This window comes from Vipera berus (genome assembly GCF_964194415.1).
Source record: "Vipera berus genome assembly, chromosome: 2".
Lineage (NCBI taxonomy): Eukaryota > Metazoa > Chordata > Lepidosauria > Squamata > Viperidae > Vipera > Vipera berus.
Window position 1 is genome coordinate 71,726,820 of NC_138203.1, and position 27,477 is coordinate 71,754,296.

The window sequence follows — 27,477 nt, forward strand, 5'->3', positions numbered from 1 at the left end:
ACTCTCTTGTAACATCACTCATATATTTCTAGTCAAATATATTTAAATTTCAGAATCTTTCTGATGTTAATCTATTACTTATTGATATATACTGTTGAATGTTTAATTTCAATCCATAGTGTGTTCATTTATAATGGACTGAATTACAAAAATTACCAAGATTATTTAAAGCTGTCTAGAAATAGCAGAACATGTTAAAGCAGTTATTCAATGTTTTCCTTTAAAGACAATAGTCAAATAACCTACTTATCAAATGCACCAAAATGTATTATTTTTCTGTCACGCTAAAAAATGGAAAATAACATCCTTGTTTTGAAATATTTCAAGTTCCTGAATTAGAAGTACTGGGCACCTGATTTTATGCAATCTTACTGCAATTATATCATTGGATCTTATTCTTTAGTAAATGTTTAGAATTTCAGTTTAAGAACAAATCTGATTTTAACTTTTCAAGGTCACTCAAAGTCAACCAGAGTAAAGTTATTTCAAGACTGCCTGTATTTGTATTTTTTTAATCCTCAAAAGCAGTTTCAGGCGGCCATAATCAATATAATACCTGCTATAATAATCTATGTGTAGCTACTTATTTAAGAGTAAATCTATTGAACCCAATAGGTGTGCTGCCTGTATCCTGAGGATGAGGCTTTGTTTGCGCGGCCTCGTTTCTGGCATGTCGTGGACAGGTGCCAGTCCATGGACCGGGAGTTGGGGACCCCTGTCCTAGAGCACCCTTCCCTAATCTTTATCCTGATCTACTCCTGAACAACCTTCGTTATCTGTTGGCCAGGTTGGCTGAAAATTATGGATATAGTAGCTGAATGCATCTGGAGAACTCCAAGTTGGAAAAGATTGTATTGGAGAGTACTGGTCAAAGTTTAATTAATTGTAAGAGCTCACTCCTAGCACCTCTTTATCAAACATAGGCTACAGGAAGGATAAGAGGTGCAGAATAAAAAGGTAAAAGGTAAAGGTTCCCCCGCACATGCGTGCTAGTCGTTTCCGACTCTAGGGGCTGGTGCTCATCTCCGTTTCAAAGCCGAAGAGCCAGCGCTTGTCCGAGGACGTCTCCGTGGTCATGTGGCCGGCATGACTAGACGCCAAAGGCGCACGGAACGCTGTTACCTTCCCACCGTAGTGGTCCCTATTTTTCTACTTGCATTTTTATGTGCTTTCGAACTGCTAGGTTGGCAGAAGCTGGGACGAGTAACAGGCGCTCACTGTTACGCAGCACTCAGGATTCGACCCACCAAACTGCCGACCTTCTGATTGACAAGCTCAGCGTCCTAACCCACTGAGCCACTGCAGAATACATTCCCATAACTAATATGTGTTTTTTTTGTTTTTAAATGGAACCTCTCTGAACAAAGACTGGAGAAGTGGCATTTCAAGGACATACACATATTTACTTTATTAATTATTTCCTCATTAATTCTTCATTCAGGATAAATTCAGACTTAATATTCTATATATGAGCAACAGTTTTATAAAGCTCAGCTATTTAAAAAGGAAAACAGGTCCAGGATATTTTAATAATCCACTGGTAAAAATGCAGGGTCAAAAAGCACTTTTCTGGCATCAACTATTTTCCCCTCTTTTGGTCACAGTTTCTATGAAGAGGTCTTTAAGGATATCATTATCCAGGTTCCTTCCTAGGGACAAATAACACAAAATTGAAACCATTTTTAATATCTTACAATAGTTTGCATTAAGGAAAAACTATTTCAATGTTTCCTGAAATACAACCAATGCTTACAAAAAAAATTATTAAAATCAGATGATACATAAAGGAGAGCCCCAGCAAGTCAGTGTGGATTCATCTATTCTCATGTAGCCTACTTCAGTTACTTTCTTGCAAAGACAAGACTGCTCAGATCTGCTTGTTGTCCTGACTATGCTGGGGTAATTGCTTGGATGAATAGTTATGTCCATCAAATGCAACTCACATCATTTCATTTTGTCACATTCCTTATCCAAGGAAGGCTGGCTTAGTTCTAGTTCTAATATTCCTTCTCCCAGTTTGTACTGTGGGAACATCTGCCTTTTATCTACATTTTTAGTACATTATTGAAGGAAAAGCTATCATGCTTTGACTTATTCCTCTCTACAAACTCTCCAGAGCTACCTCAGTCGCAAACTCTGTGGAAATCCAAGAATAACTCCAGACCTTAACCTCCTGGCAATGTTTTATTTCTCTAAGAAGTACTGTGCCTAATCAACAAGGCTACTATGCAATGAGCATCAACAAATGGTTATAGATTAGGAATTTGACTGAACTCTTAGTCTTGAACTACATGTAGACTATGGCAATGCAAGTTGTATTAATCATTTAAAAATGGAGCAGGGTTAACAAGTGTCATACAGCTGAGAATACTGTACCATTTCCCCTATCACTGTTTATTTCTTTTATTTTTATTAATATAATAAAATAAAGGTTTATTTAAAAAAAAGGGAGCATCAAGAAAGGGATAAAGAATTACTGACCTTATACAATAATGGGCAGTTAATAAAAGAAAAACCATGCCAAGCAAAATACTTTCATTTGCTTTTATGATATAAGAAAGAAGTATGATTATTTTAGCTCAGTGCCAAAATCTCTACTAAATCATTATTTATCAACGCTAAAACAAGACAAAGGTTATTTGCTTTTCAGCAACCTATCCTTTTGGTGACTTTTTCTTAATTCTGCATATTTTTAGTGCTAGAAACTATAGCTTTCTTCAGGACGATGCAGGTTCCTGAATAAAGTTGGCTGCTCTAATGGCTAACAGGGATGAGCCAAATGAGGTCCAAATAATTTCTTCCAAGTCATTCTGAAATGCACGTAGCCCTACTAAAAACCAGTAAAACTAATTACTGGATAAAGTGTATATCTAGGTTAAGACACAGATCGGAGGGTAACTCAGCATCCCTTCTCTGCAATGTCCCTTCTGTTCTTTGTTGAGTGTAGTGGCATTAGAAATTTACATGATAAATAAACAGCTGCATTCTATTCTTGGCTTCATTTATTCATTACTTATTATTATATTTATATACCACTATAATCCCAAGGAACTCTCAGTAATTCATACAGATAACATAGTAATTGAAACATGGTTGGTTGAAAACCACACCTTTTAAAATATACAAAAGCTTTATATGAGAATGAAAAAAATCTGAAATATGATTTTGCTTCCAATTACACTTAGACTGGGCAAGAACTGTCCAAGACTGCCATATATTATTCAGAAACTGCTCTGAACACACATTATAATAATAAAATGGAAGCAAACCTATTCAGATGCAGAATCAATTTGTCATGGTTCCGATAGATGAATCCCATTAAAGAACTTTCAGGCAAGAAGTCTTCCTTAAAGAACATTTTATTCAGGAAACAAAGTATCAGCACTACATAGTTGAACCCAAAACTAAATTCCCTTTCCCACATACAAAGTAACAAGTTGCAATTCCTACCCCCATGAAGCAGTCATAAATCACATTCTCCAATTAGACTGACACACGGGCTCCCTCCCACGAAGCTATATTATTATTATGGCTAGCTGAGCTCAAGCATTCACCCCATCCCCCTTCAACGCCTGATCTCTAAGCAGCAGGAAAAGCAAGCTGAAAGCAGAGTAAAAATGGCTGCAATTTCCCTCAGCTGTCAGAGTGGGAACATCCATTGTCGCAGGGGAAATTATGTCAATGAAATGCCAAGTTTAGTACTGTCAAATTTCAGGATATCTTCTTAGAAATTAGGCTTTAATTCATTTTCTGTAGGATTGTATCAAGAACAATTATACCGATTATGTTTCCATTTTTGTAGAATTAATAGTTTTATACAACCAGCATATGTAATGCACATATTCTTACCTATTAAGACTATTCGATTAATTCGTTCATCCTCTTTCCATTTCACAGTTGTTTCCTCTAGATCGTAGAGCTCATAAACACCCTGAACTATCACCTGATGAGATTTATCTTTGATGGACACCAATCCCTGATTAGAAAATAAAGTAAAATTAGCAAAGTGGCTAGTGAAAGCTTCTATAAATTGAATATAAAGTTTAGGAATTCTATATACAGAATCTATAAAACATATTCCAACATCCTTGGGTGAAAGGAATAGATTACTTTTAGTGATGGACAGAGTTACCTTGAGATAAGATGGGCAGCCTACAAATTTTATAAATAAATGGATGCTATAATAACCCTAAAGGGAGGCCTACTTGTATATAAATATTCTTCACTGCCTAACACAGGATAGGATAGGATAGGATAGGATAGGATAGGATAGGATAGGATAGGATAGGATAGGATAGGATAGGATAGGATAGCATAGCATAGCATAGCATAGCATAGCATAGCATAGCATAGCATATGCAAGTAAGTAAATGTCTGCTGTGGTAAAAACTATATAATCTACCTCTTCATAAAATCTATAATATCAACAACCTTGTACAGATAATCCTTGACTTACAACTGCCCATTATGGTTATAAGTTACGACAGTTGCATGTGGGTCACCAATTTTATGACCTTTTTTGATGAATTGCTAAGCAAACCAATTGTTTGCTATGGACCACTTCTGTCAAAAACCAGAAATACATGCTGTTTTAGCAAAAACATGATCACTGACTGCGGGATATTGCAAACAGCCATAAATGCAGGTCAGTTGCTGAGCACCTGAAATGTGCCCCTGGCACGGTCTTTTGTAACTTCAAATGGGTGCTAAGCAATTGGTCATAAATCAAGGACTATCTGTAGTTCCAAAGATCATGAAAGAGTTTCTTCTCTCATTATCATTAGCGTAATGTCTGTGCATGAAGGAACTATATCAAACATTTCTTCCAGAAGGTACAGAAGTTCAAATACAGACCTTTTGATACTATTAACTTTTGATTAAAAAGAACCACATATAGCTGTAATATAGAGCAAAATTTTAGAATTTTAGACCTTCAGTGTTTGAGCAACACATGATGACTCCAAATTAGCATATCCCCTTCTTTCCATATTCAGCCACTTTCTGCATCCAAATAAAAACAGTAATGGTTTTGAAAAAAAGAATCTTAATACTGAGTACTGAACCTTTAGTCTTATTACTTCCATGGGGTTACCTTTCTTGTCTTTTACATTTTTCTCCCACAAGAGATTCTAAGAGAGATATAAAAATGATTGGAAGAATTATACATTTATAATAAAATAATCTTCTTGGTGAAAAAAGGCAAGTTCTTTCAAATCACGTTTATTTCTCAAAGTGAAAGATGTGTTACTATGTAAAGAAAATATGAAATAAGTAATTTGGATTTTTCATGCAAATAATACAGCACTTACTTGAATAAACACATTTAGGTTTTCTTCAGTTGTATTTCCTAGTACTTCAAAGGTGGATGTAATAATACTCTGAAAATTGATACAGAAAAATGTGCTATATTTCAATTTTTAGTATATGCAAAATACATTTTAATGATAAAAATCCTATATTAGCAATTCATGGAATCTGCAAATTAATGTAATGTAATGTACTATACTGTACTGTAATGTAATTCAATGCAATGTGATGCAATGTATGTAATGTAATGTTGTTAAAAACGTTACATATTTTTTCCTGAACTATAAATTTGATGATTGTATATATTTCTTTCCATAATAAACTGGAACCGTTTAGAATCCTATGCAATAACTAAATGCACTCATATTTTCAGTGCATGCCTGGTTCTAATGTTGTCTCTCATTTTCACACATTGACAAAACACAATTATACTGATAGTTTCAAGTCATGATGCTACCAAAGAATCTCATTTAATAGCATAACATATTGCTACACAAGTCTTTTGAGATTCGAATCATCCTTTTTTACACTACTTTCCATTTAATCCACTTAGGCCCTGCTTTTGAGAAATAAAGAACTTTCTTTCAATTATCCTAAATAACTAAAGGGAGCCTTATAAAGCAAGTTTCAGATTAACATTATTTAGACATCTTTTTAAAAAAGCTAAATCTTTGAAACACAGATCAATTTAAAAAGAGTATATATTTATTATTACTAAAGCCTAAAATATTATCTATTTCTCATAAAACTGTAAAACAGATTATCAGGAACTTGGCCTTGTATAAGGAACATGGTCCTAATCTTCCTTTACAAGGCTAATTTTAGCTTGTGATATGACTAAAATTAGAGCAGGTGTGTCCAACCTTGGCAACTTTAACACTTTGGACTTTATCAAAAGGCTAATTTTAAGTGCTAAGTCTATACCGACCTGATCTTTGGCAATACTTAACAGACAGTTCCCTAGGTCTCCAGAGCAAACACTGATCTTTGTTCCTGGCCAGCCACTTTGAGAAAAAGCAAGTTTCCCCAGTGGTATTCTCAGAAGGCTGGGAGTAAATTCCCACAAGACAATTTTACACTGACCAATCAATACCTTGGATGGCTTGATCCAATGTCTTCCAGGTGGTACCTACTGTACCTATTTAGCATAGGATGAGTCACAAGGGAAGACAATCAAGGATTAGATTCACATAGATTTTGGGAGGGGATCTAGCTCAGGGATGTCAAACTGCCGGCCCACGGGCCGGACACATCACATGAAAGCCGTGCCCACCCCATTGCCGGCAATGGCAAAACAGTCCTGATACGTTGCGTGACGTCATGTGACGTCGCGAGTTTGACATGTCTGATCTAGCTTCTCTGTTCACATCCCATGCTTAATGAGATTATCTAACAAGAGGGAAGGGAGACTGAATCCATCCCAACTCTTGTCAGCATTCCACTGAGTGGTTGCGAAGAATGGCTGAACATAGGCTACCTCACATTCCCCAATAAAAAAGGCAGCTAACAGGTAACACTGCCTGCACAGACAAAAATATTCCCTGCAGGCAAAACAGGAAAGCTTGCCCCTCTCTTGCCCAAGCATCGTCTTGCATGGAGAAATTAAAGATATCAGAGAGCTAAGACTAGCTCTGAGGGCTGAGTTTTTCTTTTTTTTCCTGACCTGTCATCCACTTCATCCAGGCAGATGTGGGGCTGAATCTGCTATAAAGTATTCAAATTTGAAAATCCAAAATCTAATCTCTTACTTTTTTATTTCCCATCTCATTATTACTTGAATCTTATAGCATTCTTTCTTGTATCCCTTGATGACTGATAATGCATAGAGAGGAGGAAAAGCACAGACTTGCAAACTTCTGTGATTATAGTCAACCAATAAAGCAAAGTTTTAGTCTTCCTTTGGGTTTGATTTTTTTTATCTGGTTTACCTCACGGAGCTGGCATAATGATAAAGGGAAAGGAAGATAAAAAGGCACGTACAACTAACCAATGTTTAACCAGTCACACTTAGTGCAAACTTACTGCTCACCTTATCTAGATGTGGACGAGATTCTTCTTCAAGCTGAAGTTTCTGCTGCAAACTTATAAGGACAATACATTTAACACCATAGCATCGCAAACCCAAAACATAATTTGGACAATTGTCAATATTGGGGTGTAACAGAAATACAAGTTGAATTCTAAAACAAAGAACAACACGTAATCTTACCTTTTTCCTGATACACTGTCAAAAGCATGCAGGTCTAACACATTAGAGATCTCAACTCTAGGGTAAAAAATAAAATTAATTATGTCTTTTTTAAAAAAATACGTATTAAGACGACCCCTTGTTCAATGGTGTTTTCGTATGACTCCCCCTCTCCTCTGTAGCTTTTTATTTTTTCTGGTCAGCCTCTCTGAATGCTTGGAGAATTCTTGAAAAACTTTTGGAAGTGAACAGATGTGTATGTTTCCACTTGGCAGAAAATGTTAGCCTCTCTTTATTGAATAAGCAGTACTAACTAGGCTCCCACCTAAAGCTAGCAAATCTCCAAAGCAATGTTATTTAGTGCAGAGGAAGAATCCAGTCATAATGTAAATGGATGGAATTTTATACAAGAAAGAGCTATTTCAGGCTTCACATCTTCTCCCCATTTACTTTTGTGCTAATATGGAAAGCCAAACATTCACACGGAATCTCAGTTGCATGTGATGTCCAAAGTTAGGGAACTGTGATGATCTGAGAATAAATTAGGATTTGAAAACTACAATTTGATCCTTACAAATTCAGTAACCCTAATTTAATCCATCCAATTTTGTTTGGTTGGTTTTTTGTTTTTTTTACTTAAGGCACCCCAGGGAAAAGTATTCCATTCAAAAATTAACAAAGAATGCTTTTATTCATTGCTGTTAGAGCAGAGTAGTACAGATCTGAGGCTTGTTCTAGTCATTCTCACTGAAAATATGAGTTCCTTTTTTTAATTACGTAGAACAGTCAACCTTCTTTCAGCTTCTCCAGCACTGCAGAAATGGCTTACTTTAAGTCTTAAATTTATAGGAATGTAGGAGACTTCACAGAGCCCTCCAAAGTTCTTTGTTATCAGGAAATTCACACAGCATAGTTATTATAACACTGACACTTCTCTTCTTCCAAAGTTTGTTCAGAAATATCTAGACTAACTTTTGACTTAAAAAAAGCAAAGTCTTGAAAACAACTCCTTAAATTATTTTGCTTTATGGTGCACAATTAGAAATGGTGTTGCTCAACGAGAAATCGCAGAGGGCATTTAACAATGACCTTCATTGTGAACACTTTAACAATATCTTTAGAACTTAAGAATGGTTCGTCATTCCCTCCAAAATTTCTAATTCTAGTTTTGAATGTACGGACCTTTTTAAAAATCTAAATCTGATACTAGTGCACTTTAAAATATGCCATGCTTAGAATAATTATGATTGATAAAACAGGCAGTAGGACGCTAAGAAAAGCTATAGTTCTGATTCAGAGATTTAAGTTAGAGAACGTTACGTCGGAACAGTGTTTCTCAACCTTGGTAAGTTGAAGATGGATGGACTTCAACTCCCAGAATTCTGGGAGTTGAAGTCCACCCATCTTCAACTTGCCAAGGTTGAGAAACACTGAGTTAGAGCAGGGGTAGGCAAACTTGGCTCTTTTATGACTCGTGGACTTCAACTCTGCTGCCTCAGGAATTCTAGGAGTTGAAATCCACGAGTCATAAAAGAGCCAAGGTTGGCAGGCAACCTTGGCTCTTTTATGATTCGTGGATTTCAACTCCTAGAAGTTAGAGTGTTAAGTTGCTGGAACTATTCTGCACATTCCATTCTACCTTTCCAACTCAACGAAAGAAAGAATGACAAAGACTGTAATCCATATAAGCCAACATGACAGTTACTACCAAAAAGAATTTTCATAAAGCAACTGTTAAGCAGCAGGACATAAATCCTCCAGTCTGGAGCTGATCTGAATTTCTAATTAAATTATATCAATGGATCTGTTAACGGGATTAAAATGTTTGGACATGCAGCATTCAGCTGGTGAATAAGTAACAAAAAAAATATGTTGCATGACATCTTAGGTTTGCTGTCAGGCAAAATATGGGTGAATTCCTAAGTGGTATCTACGAGGTCCTCTGCAACCTGCTGTCTAATGATATTTCTATTATAAATTTGTAGATACTATTTGGAAAAATATTTTCTAGTACAAGGTATATAGGGAGAAAATGAATGTAATGATACATTTCTGATAGATCTAAGTCAATACAGGATTAGATCATGTGCCTTCCAGTGTCTTTAGGTAAAAAAAAATTACACAGGAACTGTATTTGCATTAGACTAAATAAACACTTATGTGATGTCACCTACATTCTTCTGTTGACATGTTGTGCTTTGTTCCTTGCTGAATCAGTACTATGCAAATACTGATGTTTACAACTTCTATTATTAACCAGCAATATCTAAAGGACCTATCCAGCAGTATACAGGCAGTCCTTCAATTACAACCATTCGTTTTAGTGACTGAACATTAAGTTACAATGGTACTGAAAAAAATGACTGATGATCAGTTTTCACACTTACAACCATTGTAGCATCCCCACTGTTACAGGATCACAATTTGGGCCCTTGGCATGTATTTATGGCCCTGTCCTGGGGTCATGTGATCCCCATTTGCAACCTTCCCAAGTGGTTTCAGACATGCAAAGTCAATGGGATAAGCCAGATTTGCTCAGCTGTATGATTCCCTTGACAACTGCAAGGATTCACTTAACAACTGTGGCAAAAAGGTTGCAAAATGGGACAAAACTCACAACCGTCTTGCTTAGCAACAGAAATTTTGGGCTCAACTGTGGTCATAGATTGAGGACTACCCATGCTATATTTAATTGTTAGCAAATTTTGAAATACTGTAATTATAGGAATTCAGAATGTAATGATAACTTCATTAGATCTCTTTAACAATTGCATTTTTGTTTTTGGAAGTGTTTAAGGCTTTGCTTATATCAATTGCTACTTGGAGGTTGAGAATAAAAAGAAAGGCTATTAAATGTTTGATATACTATTTTCTTATTGATGTACTTTTTTCCAAACTGAGTAATAAAATTTATACACTTTAGCTTTAATCAATTTAGTAAAATTAAATTTAAATCAATTAATTAAGCATGAAAAACAGTAAGGTTATTTAATTACTTGAGATACATTCTATAGTTAATATAATCCTATTTGCTTTGTTACATAAACTCTACTCAGTTTAATTATAAATGTACCTGGTTGTCCAAGGGTGCAGTAACAATGTTTTGAACAATCTGGTGGGGATTGAATGGCCAGCTAAGGGTTGGACTAAATAATGCATTATGTTCAGTGGTGGGATTCAAATATGTGAACAACCAGTTCTCTGTGTGGATGAAATTAGCTACCGGTTCTGCCAAAGTGGTGCGAACCGGCTGAATCCTACCACTGATTATGTTATATCTAATCATATATTCTCATTAGGTTAGAAACAGGAGACTGTGAATTCTAGTCCTGCCTTAGGAACACAGACAGTTGTGACTTTGGGTTAGTCGCTTCTCTCCGAGCCCTAGGAAGGAAGAAATGGCAAACCATTTCTGTAACTGCAGAGACTTGTTCAGTCACCAGAGGTCGACCTGACTTGAAGGTGTGCGTGGGTTCACACACACACAAACCCACACAAATACAGTGTACCATCCTGATGCAGTAAAACCTCTATTTTTTGGACCAGACGGGAGTATCTGTATAGTCAAATGTATATCAAATAAAAAGCATGTAATTCTATAAAATTATGCAAACAATTTACTAAAATGTTCACATCTTGCATAAAGAATATAAATATTGTCCAAAGTGTTTTGCTAAACAGTGGACAAGTCTATTGTTTACCAGAGCAGTCTGAATTCAGATTTTGTCCACTGCATCCAAAGTCCATTGACACCAAGCAACTGGTTTTTGTTTTTTCCCCCAAGCCACTGGAGCAGTCAGGGATAGGTGTCAAATTAAAATATGAACTGATTGGACACTGCCTGTGTAGCTGACTTCCTGAATAAAGTAAACTTTTCAGATTAATGTATATTATTCACGATAGTAGGGAAAAAATAGTTAATTTAGCATTGTTTTAATTACCTTGAGCGCTGAGTTTCTAAAATGTTGGCAACTCCATTTATTGCACTAACATTATTGAAGAAGAGAAGAAAAAAGATATAATAGAATACTCATAATCAGAAATAATTTACAACCCACTTGACAAAATTTAGATTCCTGTGTTTAATCTGATCCCTGCAAAAACAATAATAACAGACTTTACGTATTATGAATTAACAAGGTTTTCTGGAAGTTTAATTAAAATATAAAACCACAACTTCTAAAACATTAAATGTTAATTTAAAATGTTCAACAGGAAAACCTAACTCAAAGGGTGTTGTTTTCAAATGCTCCTGAAATTCAGCAGGGAGGACTTTCCAAAGAAATGAAATAGCTACAGGCAATGCTTGATTTCAAGTTCCTGCAAGAAGAACCCTCAAAGAGGCAGATCAACCGCCTCATATGATAATTTAGAGATTCATAGAGAAATGTCATCATTGCCTAAATCCTCCAAGATGATCGTATATATTGAGCCAGTGTAATACAATGATTAACTCTAGAAATTGGGCTGAGGAGACTAGGGCTCAAATCTCAACTCAGCTATTATTCAGTGGATCCCTCTGTGTTGATCGCTCAATACCAGCCTATCTACTTCACAGGGTTCTTCTTCTGGAGAAAAAAAAATAAGTTTCCTTTTTCTACAGATTTCTTGCTTCTTTTTCTGATTAAATTGGATTCATAGTTAAATAGGACAGAGGAGGATCTATAGGGAGGCTGATGGCTACCAAAAAGTATTTGCAGGTATACTGGTGCTTATAGGCACAATGAAGTTTTTCCCCAATCAATCTGATTGTCTGATTTATTTAACTGTCTCTGAATGTTAAAAGAAATCTGCTGTTTGAAAAGAAAATTAGAAATTGGGAATCCTAGAGTTTCATATAATCTCTCAGCTCAGAGTTGGATAACTTCTTTTGGACTCAAGAACTATGCTTAACAGTTTATAAGACTGTTTGGCTTCTGAAAGTTGTGGAAGGGCTTGTTGATGTTATGATAATGTTGAAAATGGGTGAGCCTTTGGGTGTTGGTGGGAGTTGTAGGATTAAAGGCAAAAAAAGGAGATCCAGATGTGCTCTGAATGAGAAAAATGGATGCTGGAACTGTAGCATGGGTCTGCCCACTTAATTTCCAGTCAGAGAACTTCTGAAATCATATTCTACCTCAAATGTTAAAGTTATCACATTGGACATAGCAGTGTAACTAATCCAGTTTATGCCCTTAACCTGGACTTACTTACTTACTTACTTCATTCATTCATTCATTCATTCATTCATTCATTCATTCATTCATTCATTCATTCATTCATTTATTCATATAAGGCCACTCTGGGTGGCTTACAAATGAAACATAGGATTTCAGTTACAGTATACAGAATCCATACACGGCGGAATTCAACTCTACTGCCAAAGCAAAAATAGCTGGGTATTTGAGCCTCAAGATCATCTTTTTCTCCCAATAAAGGATTTAAAAATGATTAATAATCATGGTTGTAAATCTGCCTTAGTGAAAAACTTCCTGACTTCTTCAAACTCTAGGAGATTACAACTAATCTCTGTTCTGACAATTTCACTTCATACAAAATGCCAAGCCTATAGCAAGTACACAGAGTTGTAAATCTTTTAAAGAGAAGGTATTTAAATAAACACCTGACAATTAAATAATTAAATCAAATATACTCTTTTGATCCCATGTAATCTACTGTTCCAGCTGCAACAGTCATAGGAAAATAACAATAAATATTTCAACCAAATTCCCTAGGAGCTACTTTATCTTGCTGAACTCAGTGCATGAAGACCCACCCACCTTCTCTCTGGTGAGAAGCTGCCTATTTTTCTACTGCTTTTGCATGGTTCACTTAAATTGGTCTTTCCCAACCTTGTCAACTTTAAGATATGTGGACTTCAACTCCCAAAATTCTTCAGTCAGAATGTCAATTGAAGATAACAGGTCTAAAAGTTGACAAGGTTGGGAAACACTAACCTAAATGATTAGGTAGTTGAAATGCAATGTACACTTCTAAACTTGTTTTAATTGTATTTGTTTTGATTTCTAAGGCTTTTTTTTTAAGTAAAAGGACAGTATAAAAATGTTTAAATAGATATTGGAAATAAACGTATGCTTACCTAACAGCTGTTCTTAATTTCATCAGTTCAGCTTGTGAAACCAAGTCTACCTTATTGATGATGATAAGATCTGCTAAGGCAATTTGCCTAGAGAAAAATGAATAAATGGAAAATAAGTAAAATAAGTAAACACAAAGTACTTGTGTGCTTAATAACACAAGTATCATCTTTTTCTTTTAGGAGGACTACATTATAGTGTTCATGCAAAATAAAATCAAATTCTATTGCAAATTTAGCTAATAATCATTTACATGATTTCAAAACACCAAGGCTGTAAATTGTTTCCTAAATGCACTGTTGAAAACTGTGGAACTTATTTCTAAACAATTATACTTAAAATGTACTTTTTAATAAAAGAAATAACCAGACTTTAAGATTTTTTTGTCACTCTCGTTACAATAAAGAGAAACTGAAGTACCGGAAAAGGTAACATGTTGAACTAAGAAGTTATTTAAAAGTAGCACAAAGTAGTCACTTATTCTGATGGAATACGCTGAGCAGAAATCTAAACATTTCCAGAACATTAAAAAAATAATTTCGTCCCACACTCTATTAACTTAAGTGGCTTATAATTTGGGTTGCCTTTTGTTAATGTAACTTATTGGGTTGAGGAAATCCAGTCAGTTATGGATTATAGTCAGTGGTGGGATTCAACCAGTTCACACCACTTCGGCAGAACCGGTAGCTAATTTTTTGTTACCCAGGCCCAGAATGGACTTTTGGAAACGGCATCCACACAGAGAACCGATTATTCACATATTTGAATCTCACCACTGATTATAGTTAATTATTTAACTATAATTTAAGTCAGTAATTAAGCTAACCACCATCTGTGAACCCACTCATTTTTCATTCAAACTCATCTGGGTTCAATTCATGTTGTTGGTTATTAGGTCAGGTGATTTGAGGGACCACTTCTCCTTGGTTACATTTACTTGTCCCATCAGGTCCAGCAGGATGGCATGTGATGTGTCCTGTTTGCTAAGGAGTTCTATCTAATGGGACCCCAAGAGGAGGACCTTATGGCCCAGGTGGCATCTGCCCTCTGAAACATAGTTTCCTGTAAGGTTAGATTGGCCCCAACCTTATTGGCCTTTTGGAAAACCCTGAAGACACGGCTTTGCCATCAGGTCTGGAGATCCCATGGAGGTATGGAGCCTGCAAGATGGCTGCATTGTTTGTAAGCTACTGGTTGGCAGCCATTGTTTTAACTGCTGCCATTGTTTTTAGCTCTATATTTCTATGGGTTTTGTTTTTTGTTTTAACTTTGAGCCATCCAGAGCCATCCCTGTAGGCGAGATGGACAGTTATGTGAATTGAACAAATAAAAATACATAAAATACAGGAAATAGCTTTTATTTCAATGGGATACCACAGAGGAACAATTGAGCAGAGGCATTCAGGAAACAAGTAACAGAGCAAGTGAATTGGATCCACCAATTGAACTTTCAATTAGTAATGTTCCTAAATGATCCAAACCTTTTTACCGTTTATGCGCTTCCCATTAAACAAACTATAAGATTTAGATTAAGAAAACTGCAATATACCAATACCTAGCAGCTTCATTAATAAGGCCTGTGGGCTTTTCTTCTTTCAGGTGCTGGAAAAAAGATTCAAAAACACCATATTTTGTGTTATAAACTGAGTACACATTATCAGCAAATACCTAGAATATCATTAACTGTTTTTCATGTTTCAGTCTCAAAACATCAGGTGAAGAAAAGCTTAAAGAGAAAAACTCACAACCGTATATATATATAAATGTATTTAAAATAGCTGTCTTAGATCTGCTTCTATATGTCAGTTGCCCTGAGAGATATTTATACTTGATTCAAATGAAAAAAGACTGATGTTGCTAATTCTCCCTACAATTATAATATTAGTAGAAATTTTAATTTGTGTTTTAATAATTTTGATTTTTTTAAAATTTTACAGCAAAAATTCTGAGGGTGCTTTCTGAAAGGAAAACAGAAAACCTAATAAAGGTACCTATATTTCATTGTTTTATCTGCTTGAGATACGTTAGTCTGTCATCAACTGTTCACTTAGTTGTCAATGGTCCTGGACCAAAACTAGGAATAACACAGCCGCTAGTACTTCACAATTACAGGAAATCCTCAACTTGCAACTAACATTGAACTCAAAGTGTCCGTTGCTAAGCAAGGCAGTTGTTAAGTGAGTGGTGTCTCATTTTAGGACCTTTTTTGCCATGGTTCTTAAGCAAGTCATTGCAGTTGTTAAAGTGAACCACACAATTATGAAGCGAATCTGTTTTTTCCCCATTGACGTTGTTTGTTGGCTGGGAAGGTTACAAATGATGACCACGTGACCCCGGGACAGTGCAACTGTCATAAATACATGCCAGTTGGTAAGGGCCCAAATTTTGATCATGTGACCATGGGGATGCTGTCGCAGTCGTAAATGTAAAATCCGGTCATAAGTCAGTTTTTTTCAATGCTGTTGTAACTTTTAATGGTCACTAAACCAACTGTTGTAAATTGAGGACTACCTATATTCATGTTAGTCACTGCCACAGTATTTCAACAATCAATTTGAATATTTGTTTGTTAAATTTATATCCTTTTCCTTCAAAGAACCCTGGATGACTTAGACAGGGATCTCCCTTCACTTTATCTACAAAGAAATCACTGAGGTAGGTTGCGCTGAAGAACTGGTGACTCAAAGTGACACCACAGCTAAGCCTGGTTTTGAACCTCACTCTGCCCAGTCTTAGTTCACCTTAATCCTATATTACCCTGGCAATATAGATGCTTCCAGTTTGATACACTATTTCAAGGAAAAGAAGAAGAAATATGCAATGGAAAGGTTCTTTTCATAGACTTGATCTTGGCCAAAAGATTGAGAAGTGATTTAAGTGTGGCTGCAAATATTTTTAAACCGCATTGCAAATCTGAAAAAAAATAGTTTCAATAGTATTTTCTGATTGAATATATTGAAAAGGATATCAATAATAATAACAGAAGAACTCTTTTTTCTTTTCACTGATTCTTTTCTATGAAACACTACCGCCAAGCTTTGTACATTTAAAAAGAACAGCATCCCTGGTTTAGGTCGTCAGTGTTATGACCCGTCATTGCAAGCTGTCCAATCATTTGCCTTTAGATTAAAACATGAATATTTCAGATTCCTAGGTGACAATCCCATTAGAGAGATAGTCCATGGTATCAATTACCATTTCAGTTTCAATTTGACTTGCTAGCCACAGGGTAAAATTTCTCAGCTTCATACGGACTAGGTTGGATCCACGAAGCATGACATTTCTAAATTGCTACCTATTATCCGAGTGTCATCACTTGTATAGCCTCCAGACGGTTTTTAATCATGTGCCAAGGCAAAGGTCAGGCTTTGAAACCACAGGAATTGGACAGGTTCGCAAATTCCCTAACACAAAGCAAAAGTTATTTATCTGGCATATGACTGAGAAAATGTAAAGGCTGCCATCTAACTGGCAATGTGTCAAGCTTTTTACGCATTTACTGATTGAATAACGCAAGGCATATTGCATTCCAAAGATATCAAATATTATACATTTATTACTTAAAAAACTTTTGCAAGTTTTTTTAAATGTTAACTACCGTATAAAAATACTTTTCTATACAGTATATAAAATAATTAATCTAAGTATATTTATTGTCACATAAAAACCCAGACAATTTATTTATGTTGCATGAACCTTAAAACCCACTAGGGTATGGCAAATAATGATATAAATAAATGTATGTAATTAACTGTTCAGATTTGGGCAAATTTGTCCTGTGTTAAGTGATCCTTCAGATGTCCCCAGAAGCACTTATGATTCATTTTCAAAGTTCTGGCCACAACAACCCCTCCCCCCACAATCTTACGATCACATTTTGGGCACCAGCTTGCATTTACATCCATTTGCAGTGACCAGTGATCAAGTGACTGTGATTTTTGCCATTTTTGGGGGTCGGTTTTTGCCATTTATCACCAGTTTCCAATATAAAGCATCCACTGGGGAAAAACAAATTCACTTAATGTCTGTAGCTTTTGATTAACCACTGCTGCAAAAAAGGTCATAAAATCAGGTGCAATGACCTGGTGACCAACTTAGCTACAACTTACAACCCTAATTCCCAGCTCAATTGCAGTGTTAATTTAAGAGAGATATGTAGTCAAGCATCCTAGTTTATTAGGCATATAGAAATCATTGTTTTCTTTGCTATGTAATTGACAATAACCGTCGTATGTTACCTGTAGCCCATGCTTTGCGTCAACAACAGATATAATACCTAAAAAAAGGGAGGAAGAATCTTGATTTGAAGCATACCAATAGAAGACACAGATGTTTCACATATTTACATGGAATTAAGAAAAAAATTACCTAAGGCGCAATAACCCTTCAAAACATTTCCTTAGATGCTGATGTTAATTTAAAATTTATTGTAGGCACGTTCAGGAATATTAAAAATGGTTTTAATTTGAACTTTTGGAAAGTAGAAAAGTCTTGCCTTTTCCAGAACATTTTCCAGAAAGAACTGAGGAGATAGCAATAAGCTGGAACCTTCCAAACAACCATTTTTGTTCCCTTCCAATTAAAGACGCCCCCCCCCCCCGTAAAGTAAGAAGCTACTGCAAGTATTTATTTATTTATTTTAATTCCATTTATATCCCGGGAGAAGAGAGAAGGGTTGAATATGTTTCTATAATGAATGAAGTGGTTAGCTGCATATCTGAACCGACTGAATTGGGCTGTTCCACAGGAAGAGAGCCAATCCTTGTTTAGAGGCGATCAGAGAGAAAATCTGAATCAAACCATATGCTGGCAATGTGGTTTGTGTATGTTTTGTTTGTGTGAAAGAAAGAAAGCAATTTGAGAAAATTTTCTTACTTGTAGAATTAAGTTATAAAAATTTAATAAGAAGCCAATTGCTTTGTCTTCTGAGATGTGAAATAAGTACTTTCTTAGGAAAGGAAACTGTTGATGGAAAGGAGCAAAAATCTGCATTTAAAATTTATCAGTTTAATATCTTTTGACATTTTGTGACAGTATAATATTTTGTCATTCCCTATGCCTTATAGTCATTTTATGATAATATGCATAACACTTTCTCAAAAATCCAAACATATCTAAATAGCTTAAAGACCCCCATTTAACTAAATTATTTTGAATGCAATTGTGTTTCATTTAATCTCAAGATCTCTTTCTACCCACACACATATATGCATACTAGATTTTCAACTATTAATTTTCTTACCATCAAGATAAATGTCACTTCCTAATTCAGCATCCACCCAAAACATGGAGGCCACAGAACCTAGCAAATAAAACATGTAGAATATGCCAATATAACGAATGTTTCCATTTCTTCATATTCCAAAAAAGAGGGGGGGAAATAAAAGAGCAAGCAAAATGATATAAATTATTATATTTTTATAAAATAAAAAATATGAATTATTTGTTCTGACCATATTTTTATGATAAGGAATACTTCTAAAACATATGCAACATTTGATTTTAACTTTAGGTATAAAAAAACCTTCAGCGGAAACTTAGGGATGTAACAGATAGTCTTCACAACCATTCATTTAATGACCATTTGAAGTTACAGCGGCACTTTAAAAAGTGACTTATGACCATTTTTCACACTTAAGACTACTGCACCATCCCTGTGGTCACGTGATCAAAATTCCGACATTTGGCAACTGGCATGTATTTGACAGCTGCAGTGTCCCAGGATCATGTGATCACCTTTTGACCTTCTGACAAGCAAGTCAATGAAAACCCAGAGTCACTAAACAACTGTGTTATGATCTTAATAACTTCAGTGATTCACTTAACAACTGTGGGAAGAAAGGTTGTAAGATGGGGCAAAACGAATTTTGGGGTCAATTGTGGTTGTAAGTCAATGACTACCGTATTACTACACTTAAAATATCATTTACAGAAAACTTGATCAGCCTACGGTGTTCCATTTTCAAGATACATATTAATAAACATTATATACCATAAAGTTTTCAAACATTAATTTATTTTCTTCTTTTTCCCCTTTTCTGTATATTTAAAATTCATGCTCAGTTTAATTTACATTTTCTTTTATCAACAGAAATCATAATGCGATATACTTCCAATTAAAATATTTAACTCCATTACAGTTTAGTAGCATTTTAAGAGTAGGGATTAAACAACAGAATATCAGATATGAATTCTATTTCCTACAATAGAATTCCTACAATTGTTTTTTGTTTATTTAGAATTAAAACCTACATAGATATACTTTATTTTTATCAGTATGAAACAAACCAATTTTTGGACTTACTCTATAGCAGTATCAGTAATAAAAATATTATTATAATGCTCAAAGCATGCTAGAATCTTTGGTGACTAATGGCTATTTACATAGATTTTATCTGTAAAGAACAACCCAGCAAAACTATGAAATGAAATTGAGCAATATTGTGTCTCAGAACGAACACATTGCTATTATAAAGCAATGCAAACAGCGTGCCTGTTTCTGAGCAGTGAAAACTGATGATGGTGTTGAAAAATGATAGTTTTTGAAAAATAAAAAATCAATTTGCTTTGATGTGAACTGATTCAATACACTCAAATGCTACAACAGGAAGGCTGTGAGAATTTGACAACAATTAAAAGTATTGTCAAAAGCTCACAAATCTAGCGGATGTCAAGGCTGTCTTAAAAAATGAAGCAGACATGCATAAAACAACGGTATCTGAAGCTGTTTCAATATCTGAAGCTGTCCACCTGAATTGATAAGATGTGATCTCCCAAGCATTGCTGGTGTCAAAACTGAAGTGCCTATCAACCGTTTACAGTAATCACTCAGGCAAGATATAGCCAAGGCCTAAACATCTAATAGTTTCCAGGTATCTATTGATTTGTTTTCTTCAAATGCTTAATGGTTTCCAACTTAACTGAAATAAGATTTGTTTACAACAAAAGCCGAAGCAATGTCCTATTTTATGTGGTGTGTGCCTTTGAGACATGTCGACACCTGGCAACTGCCTGGATAGGTTCTTGCAATTTTTGTTAGTGTGCTGTTGCCTTCTTCCTAGGGCTGAGAGAGGGGGACTGGCCCAAGGTCAACCAACTAGCTGTGTGCCTAAGGCAGGACTGGAACTCATAGTCTCCTCTGTGTGTTTTAATAAATGTAGACAAATGTAGACAACAACAGGATCAGAAGAGCAGAAAATGCTACACAGTGCAACCGCTTTTAGATTCATATGTTATGCTATTATCTGGTGACATGTGGAAGTAATTTAGTTACTTGGGGAATACGATGATGAATCGCAAAGTGATTTACGTGGCTACTTGGTTTATGCAAATTCTTATAACAGGTATTCACTGTTTACCAAAATATCTATATACATTAAAAGTAATGATTATGTTTGGGTATATTAAACACAACATGACACTCTAGAGAATGAATGGGGGAATAAGTTGCAAAATTTAGAAAAGGCAGAGATTTGAAAAAAAGTGAGGTTATAAAACTGCAGGGAAAAATCAAGCCAGGTGAAAGCGTGGCAAGTAGTTAGCAAGTATCTAGTCTGCCAGGAGAAAGACAATGGGAACACTGAAGTCTACAGGACAATGGCTGGTTGTCTATGAGCTAGAAGATTTGCTGAAAGGTACAAAAGAACTATGATAGCAGTCGTAGCAAAATAAATCCTAAGATGTCCAACATTAAGACAATACATTTGAGGTGATATGTGTATTGTAAAATGCCTCACTTTTGAAGAAATCCACCATTTTCTGAACAATAGCCTCTTCTGTTTTATAGGTGATCATGTATGGATATCAATAGTGAAAATTACTTACTTTTTAAATAAAATTGAGTTCTGGTTAATGTCCCTAACAATCCTGAAATTCAGTTCCGAAATTCTCAGGAAGTAAAAGTAATTAAACAGAATTGTGCAATCCTATTTTGTGCACGTTACTACTGACTTTCTAACAGAACTGCCACTTGCAGCCCTTCTGATGTTGTTGGTCTCAAACTCCCATTAGGTAAAGGTTCCCCTGCACATGCATGCTAGTCGTTTCCGACTCTAGGGGCCAGTGCTCATCTGTTTCAAAGCTGAAGAGCCAGTGCTTGTCCGAGGACGTCTCCGTGGTCATGTGGCCGGCATGACTAGATGCCAAAGGCGCACAGAAAGTTGTTACCTTCCCACTGTAGTGGTCCCTATTTTTCTACTTGCATTTTACGTGCTTTCGAACTGCTAGGTTGGCAGAAGCTGGGACGAGTAACAGGTGCTCACTCTGTTACATGGCACTCGGGATTCGACCCACCAAACTGCCGACCTTCTGATTGACAAGCTCAATAGAAATGGCAAGATATGACAGAAGTTGGCATCATCAATATCTATGGGGCCAAATATTCTCTATTCTGGCTCTAATGTACTTTTAAATTTCAGTTGCCATAGACTAAAAACTTGGGTGTTGAAATTATGTTGAGTAAGACTTGATCCTGATAGATGAAACAGGGAAAAGTAGACTTTAATCAGGAGTTACTCATCTACCATTTATCATATGCTGTCAGCATTTTCAAGATTAGCTGGACAGATAGTGCTGCTTATCAGTAGTATTATGTGAGTGAAGATAGGTGGTTTGGTATAGAAGAGTGCCAGTTTGGTGTAGTGGTGAAGGTGCTGGGCTACCAACTAGGAGACAGTGTATTCTAGTCCTGCCTTAGACCTGAAAGCCAGCTGGGTGACTTTGGGCCAGTCACTCTCATCCAGCCAGACCCATCTCACAGGGTTGTTGTTGTGGGAAATAGGAGGAGGAAGGAGCATTATATATGTTCATCTCTTTGAGTTACTTATAAAGTAATAAAGGCAGGATAAAGATCTAATAAATAAATATAGTCCTTCTGTGGCCTGCCGTACTAGTTAGATCCTGTTGTGAGAGAAACAATCCAGATTATCTGACTTTGCCTATCTTTGTTCTGTGGCTATTCTAATTATGACCTTTATCCTAGCTAGATTAATAGTACATATTATAAAGCAGAAGCGCACTGAAACTTCTAACAATATATAAAAAAAGAGTTTCACAATCATTCCCATTTCTCTGTATACCTGGATCTGCCAATCCTGTTGTCTCTAGCAAAATGTAATCAAACTTCCCTTTCTTCTGCATCAAATTTTCAATTGCTTTCAAACCATTGTCTCTAATGAGAAAATTAAACAAACAGCATTATTTTTTTCTGTTACATTTATGTCAAATTCTATATGTTGTGTGTAAAATATTATCTCCCAATCACAAAATCTATCAGGAAATATAGAAAATATATTTATTAAATAAGTTTACAAACTAATTGCAAACCTTATAATTAATTTATAAATAATTAATTACAATTAATATATAGACCCATGTTAATTTTAAAAGTTTGTTTCTATATATCTAAGTTTCTGCATGCTGTCTGTTCTCTTATATCTTCTCTAAATTATTCATTACTTTAGATGAAACTGTCAAAAAGGAAGCAACTTATCAATACCCACTCTTAAAATAGATGCAATTTGCAATACAGATGACTCTTTAACCTTAACTTTAAGAACTTAATTTTATTATGATTTGTTAAATTGAGTAAAACATATAGATCAGGCAGTTACAGCAGCCCAAGGTCATGTGATAAGCCATTTGTGATCTTCCTATCTGGCTTTTGACAAGTAAAGTCAATGAGAGAATTTGGATTCGCTTAACAACTCCACGATTCACTTAACAACTGCATGGATTTGCTTAATGACCAGGGCAAACAGATCATAAAACTTGGTGCAATTGACTTAACAACTGCATTGCTTAGCAATGGAAATTCTGCCCCAATTGTGGTTGTAAGTCAAGGACTACCTGTATTATAATACTAGATCTTCCCTAGCGTAACTGGCCTTTTCATCAGGAGAAACGCAGACTATAGTTTGAAATCCTCAGCATTTCAATTTTACCAAATAAAAAAAATCCTTACTTTACTGAGCAGCAAAGGCAGCCATTTCTGAGCTCCAGCCATTCTTCATAGAGTTCTCCACCTTGACTTATAGCCAAGGATTTTTCCAATGCACTGCCTGAAAAAACAAGAAAAGCTATAATAAAAATAGTACTTTTATTGAAAGAAAATAAAACAGTGAAAGTATAATCCATTTCAGGTTTTGGATGGGAAAAGTATCTTAATTTAATTAATTAATTTAATTTATTGAGATTTCTATACCGCCCTTCTCCCTAGGGGACTCAGGGCGGTTCACAGGGCATATATAAATAACAATACAAAAATTAAAAAACAATTAAATCAATGCCCAAGTTAAAACAAGAATGATAAAACAAGCCTATAAAAACCCATATACCCCCATCAGGCCAGACCCGCTAGTTCAAATAAATGGGTCTTCAACCCGCGACGGAAGGATCGGAGGTCTGATGCCGTCCGGAGCTCAACCGGCAGTTGGTTCCATAATGCCGGAGCACCCACAGAGAAGGCCCTCCCCCTGGGGGCCACCAGTCGACATTCCTTGACCGGAGGCACCCTGAGGAGGCCCTCTCTGTGGGCACGCACAGGGCGGAGGGGAGTCGACGCCGGCAGCAGGTGGTCCTCGAGGTATCGCGGACCCATGCCATGTAGGGACTTAAAGATCATAACCATTACACGAAAGTCTTGGTTTTCTTAGGTTTGTTGCGAAAGTGATGCTAAAGGAGCCCGAAAATTAGGCCACACCCTAATTTTCCTGCAGCATCAATCTTTAGTAAATGGAAATAACTTTCTCAGTTGCTATACTTCATGTAGTCTAATGTCCTTATTCAAAACCCCAAACTTTAAAGCACGGTCTTTAGATTACAGCAAGAGTGCATAATATTACTTGGAAAGCAAATTTTGCATCACAACTGTTAAAATGTGTGAACATAAATTGAAGAAAATATTTTATATTTTTGAAAGTAAACAGTTAGGCTTCAACGTGAAACTTTGTTTTCCACTCACACTTGCATTTTTACATACCTTCACCAAATTCATTTAAAATAACTGCTATTCTCTTGCTATGTTGTTCAGTCAAAATATAATTAAGAAGAGTAGTTTTTCCAGCACCTAAAGAAAGCAGAACGAATTTCATTAGACTAAAAAGAAACACTGATGTCCCATTCTTTATACTAAGGAGATATTTTGAGATGTCATTCTAAAATTTTCTAACCCCTCTAGCTTTTTAAGTCAGCAATCTCCTATACTTGAAAAAGCAGAATTCGATCATGTATTTGGAAGTCGATTTACACAAACCACTAAGCCTGGATTGTCAAAATCTGAAGCGCCACAATCACCTATGATACAAATTAAAAACCTTTTCTTTGGAAGTCATTAAACATCTATTTTAAAACTATATTTTAATGAGAATGACTCACTTAATTTTGCATAATTCTGAGGAAGCTGGAATTCTTTGGAATTCTATTTCTATTTTTGGGACAGCCACTCATTTCTCACTTATATTTGCAGTTTACTACCAAAACTATAAAAAATAATAATTTCTTGCTGGCTTGCCCAGGCAAAGTAAGGGCAAATCTTATTAGCATTCTTTGCTTTGCATGAGCAAGCCCGGAAAAACATGCAAACTGCTTCAGTCAAATTTGTGTAATCTCCTGGAGAGTTGCACACCCTACCTTGAAAACCTTTGTATTAAACCATAAAAATAATTTTGTCTTAAATTAGCATATCATGTGCAATAATCAATTAATATAATGTAAACGCAACTTAAGGATTCTGGACGCGAGCTGTTGAATCTAAACTTGGCCAAATCAGACCAGCAGGCCCCTCCCAGGAACTTCTGTAATCACTATAACCATGGTGAAGGAAAAAGTTTGCTGTTGTGGCCATCTGTAGCCAGTCATAACTATCCACTAACCAGCTCCCAAAAGGTTCCCAAAGGAATGTGCTATATCTGTGTCAAATCAGTGTTTTTCAAACTTTAGCAACTGAAGATATATGGATTTCAGCTTCCATATGTGCTGACTGGAGAATTCTGGGAGCTGAAGTCCACATCTTCAAGATGCCAAGGTTAAGAAATATCAACTACATTGTAATGTTCTAGAACATGGGAGCAATCTTTTCTTACCTGAATATTTCAAATATATATATTGGGCTTGGCAAAGTTAGGGTTGCTTCCTTTCTCAGGACCTGAGCTTCTGTATAAGGCTCCTACTTATTCTTTGTGTCCAGGGACAGACATAATGCCCTGACAGCTGGGGTATGCTTGTCCTATCATCACATCAAGAAATAAGCTCACAGAAAAGAATATTTCTAATGGAGCTCATTAAACCCCCCAATTATTCTGTAAATCTTGTTTTATATATTCTGCCACCTAGGAGTAGAAGGCACCTGCAGAGATGCAAAATTTTCTGCGTGGCCACAAGATGCCTTCCCAAAATTGCTATCCATTTCTTATTATGACAAAAAAAGTTCAAGTAAAGTAATTCTTCATTAAAAACCATTCTAGAACTGTGACAAATCAGAGTGAATCTACCATTTATTACCTAAATATCCTGAGATTATAGTAACAGGAATCTTAAAATTGTTGCTAGATTGAATGTCTTCTACATTATCCATTATTGCTGGCTCCCTTATGGGAATCAATTCAGGGCAATCCTCTTCATCATCCATAAATGAACTTTCCATCTCTCACCTGTCAAACTAAAGATAACATTTATGAAATATTATATAAAAAGTCTCAGATATAGATTTCACTAAAATATTGAACACAGGAACCCAGAGAGATGGAGGTGGAGAGAATAACACAAGTAGCTATAGTATTTGGTATACTGATTTTTCTTTGCATGAACTTCCAAACAGGAGCATCCTTTGGCTTCTCCCTCTTTCATCATGGAGAATGAGGAATGCATGTTAAACACTACTTTTAAGTAAGCACAATCATTAAGGAAGCCTGAAGATCAAATGTGATTCAGCATGAATAGCTTGGAGGAGGCTTAACCTCAGGAAGGTCTCTTTTCAAAGAAAAAGGATAAGACAACAGTCAGATCATTTTATGCGTTTTCAGAAAGAATGTCAACAGCTGTAGAAAACAGGAAACACCCTCAGCCAGTTTTGTCTTGAGCTAGAGAAGGGACATCCAAATTTGGCCATTTTTAGACCTGTGGACTTCAACTCCCACAACTCCCCCGGCCAGCCATGCTTGCTGAGGAATTAGGGGAGTTGAAGTCCTCAAGTCTCAAAGTGGCCAAGGTTGGAACGTCCCCGGACTAGAGCCTTTCTGACAGTCCGAATGGGACTGTTTCACGCGAAATTGAAGAAATATTACAATAAGGTACCGCGCGAACCGAGAAACCGTATTCAACTCCATCGAGCTTCTCTGCCAGTCCAGATACACACTCGATGATGCTCATGTTGTGGTTAACAAGCTAAACAATGTATTTCTAAACTCCCCCAACCCACACATTTCTTTTCCAACACCTTTCTTTCTCCCCCTCCCACTTCCGCTTACCGCCGGTCTTTCAGTTCCCGCTGTTGTAACTCCTCCTCTCTTCTGACAAGTTCCTACCCTAAGTACGCATGCGCTCTTTTGTTTCATGCCCTGATAGATGCAACCTGTTATCGTGGGCGGGGTTTCTTCGCCCTTCCTGCATTTAACCAGATTAACAACTGTGCATCGGTGTAACGCAACAAAACGGAGTAGAGAGGGAAAACTGAATTTGAAGACCGACCGAGCTGTTCAAAAGCTTCCTCTAGGATACCTAAAGCGAAGCTTTTGGTATGTCTACTTAGCCTGGGAATAATCGGTATTTCTCCTTGCATTCTGCGACAAATACAATAGGACCGATTATAATAAATGGATCAATAACACGTTTACCTTAACAGTGCTCATCTATTAAAACAGGGAAAAGTTATGTCCTGACAGCAAGACCAGCCTTTCTAGATTCCAAGCA

General features: G+C 36.1%; 1 protein-coding gene across 11 annotated transcripts; it reads right to left on the minus strand.

Annotated features, from left to right (window-relative positions):
* Nucleotides 1-1,306: 1,306 nt before the first annotated feature.
* On the minus strand, nucleotides 1,307-27,085 carry LOC308662670 (zinc-regulated GTPase metalloprotein activator 1A-like). 11 transcript variants are annotated; one of them, XR_014025268.1, is made up of 17 exons: nucleotides 27,036-27,083; nucleotides 26,071-26,227; nucleotides 24,551-24,637; nucleotides 23,534-23,630; nucleotides 22,650-22,741; nucleotides 18,815-18,874; nucleotides 17,811-17,848; nucleotides 15,128-15,174; nucleotides 13,575-13,661; nucleotides 11,437-11,481; nucleotides 7,517-7,573; nucleotides 7,337-7,388; nucleotides 5,310-5,378; nucleotides 5,064-5,129; nucleotides 3,850-3,976; nucleotides 3,270-3,346; nucleotides 1,307-1,649 (listed from the first exon to the last, which is right to left on the minus strand). XR_014025268.1 is itself a non-coding variant. In XM_081318755.1 (17 exons), the coding sequence occupies exons 2-17, from the start codon at nucleotides 26,210-26,212 to the stop codon at nucleotides 1,634-1,636; spliced, it is 1,155 nt and encodes a 384-aa protein (XP_081174881.1). In that variant the 5' UTR covers nucleotides 26,213-26,219; nucleotides 27,036-27,085; the 3' UTR covers nucleotides 1,307-1,633. The 11 variants fall into 11 exon arrangements, 6 of the variants coding, with proteins under 6 accessions (XP_081174881.1, XP_081174878.1, XP_081174879.1 ...); XM_081318755.1 differs by having other exon boundaries at nucleotides 3,270-3,342; nucleotides 26,071-26,219; nucleotides 27,036-27,085; XM_081318752.1 differs by having other exon boundaries at nucleotides 3,270-3,342.
* Nucleotides 27,086-27,477: the final 392 nt, after the last annotated feature.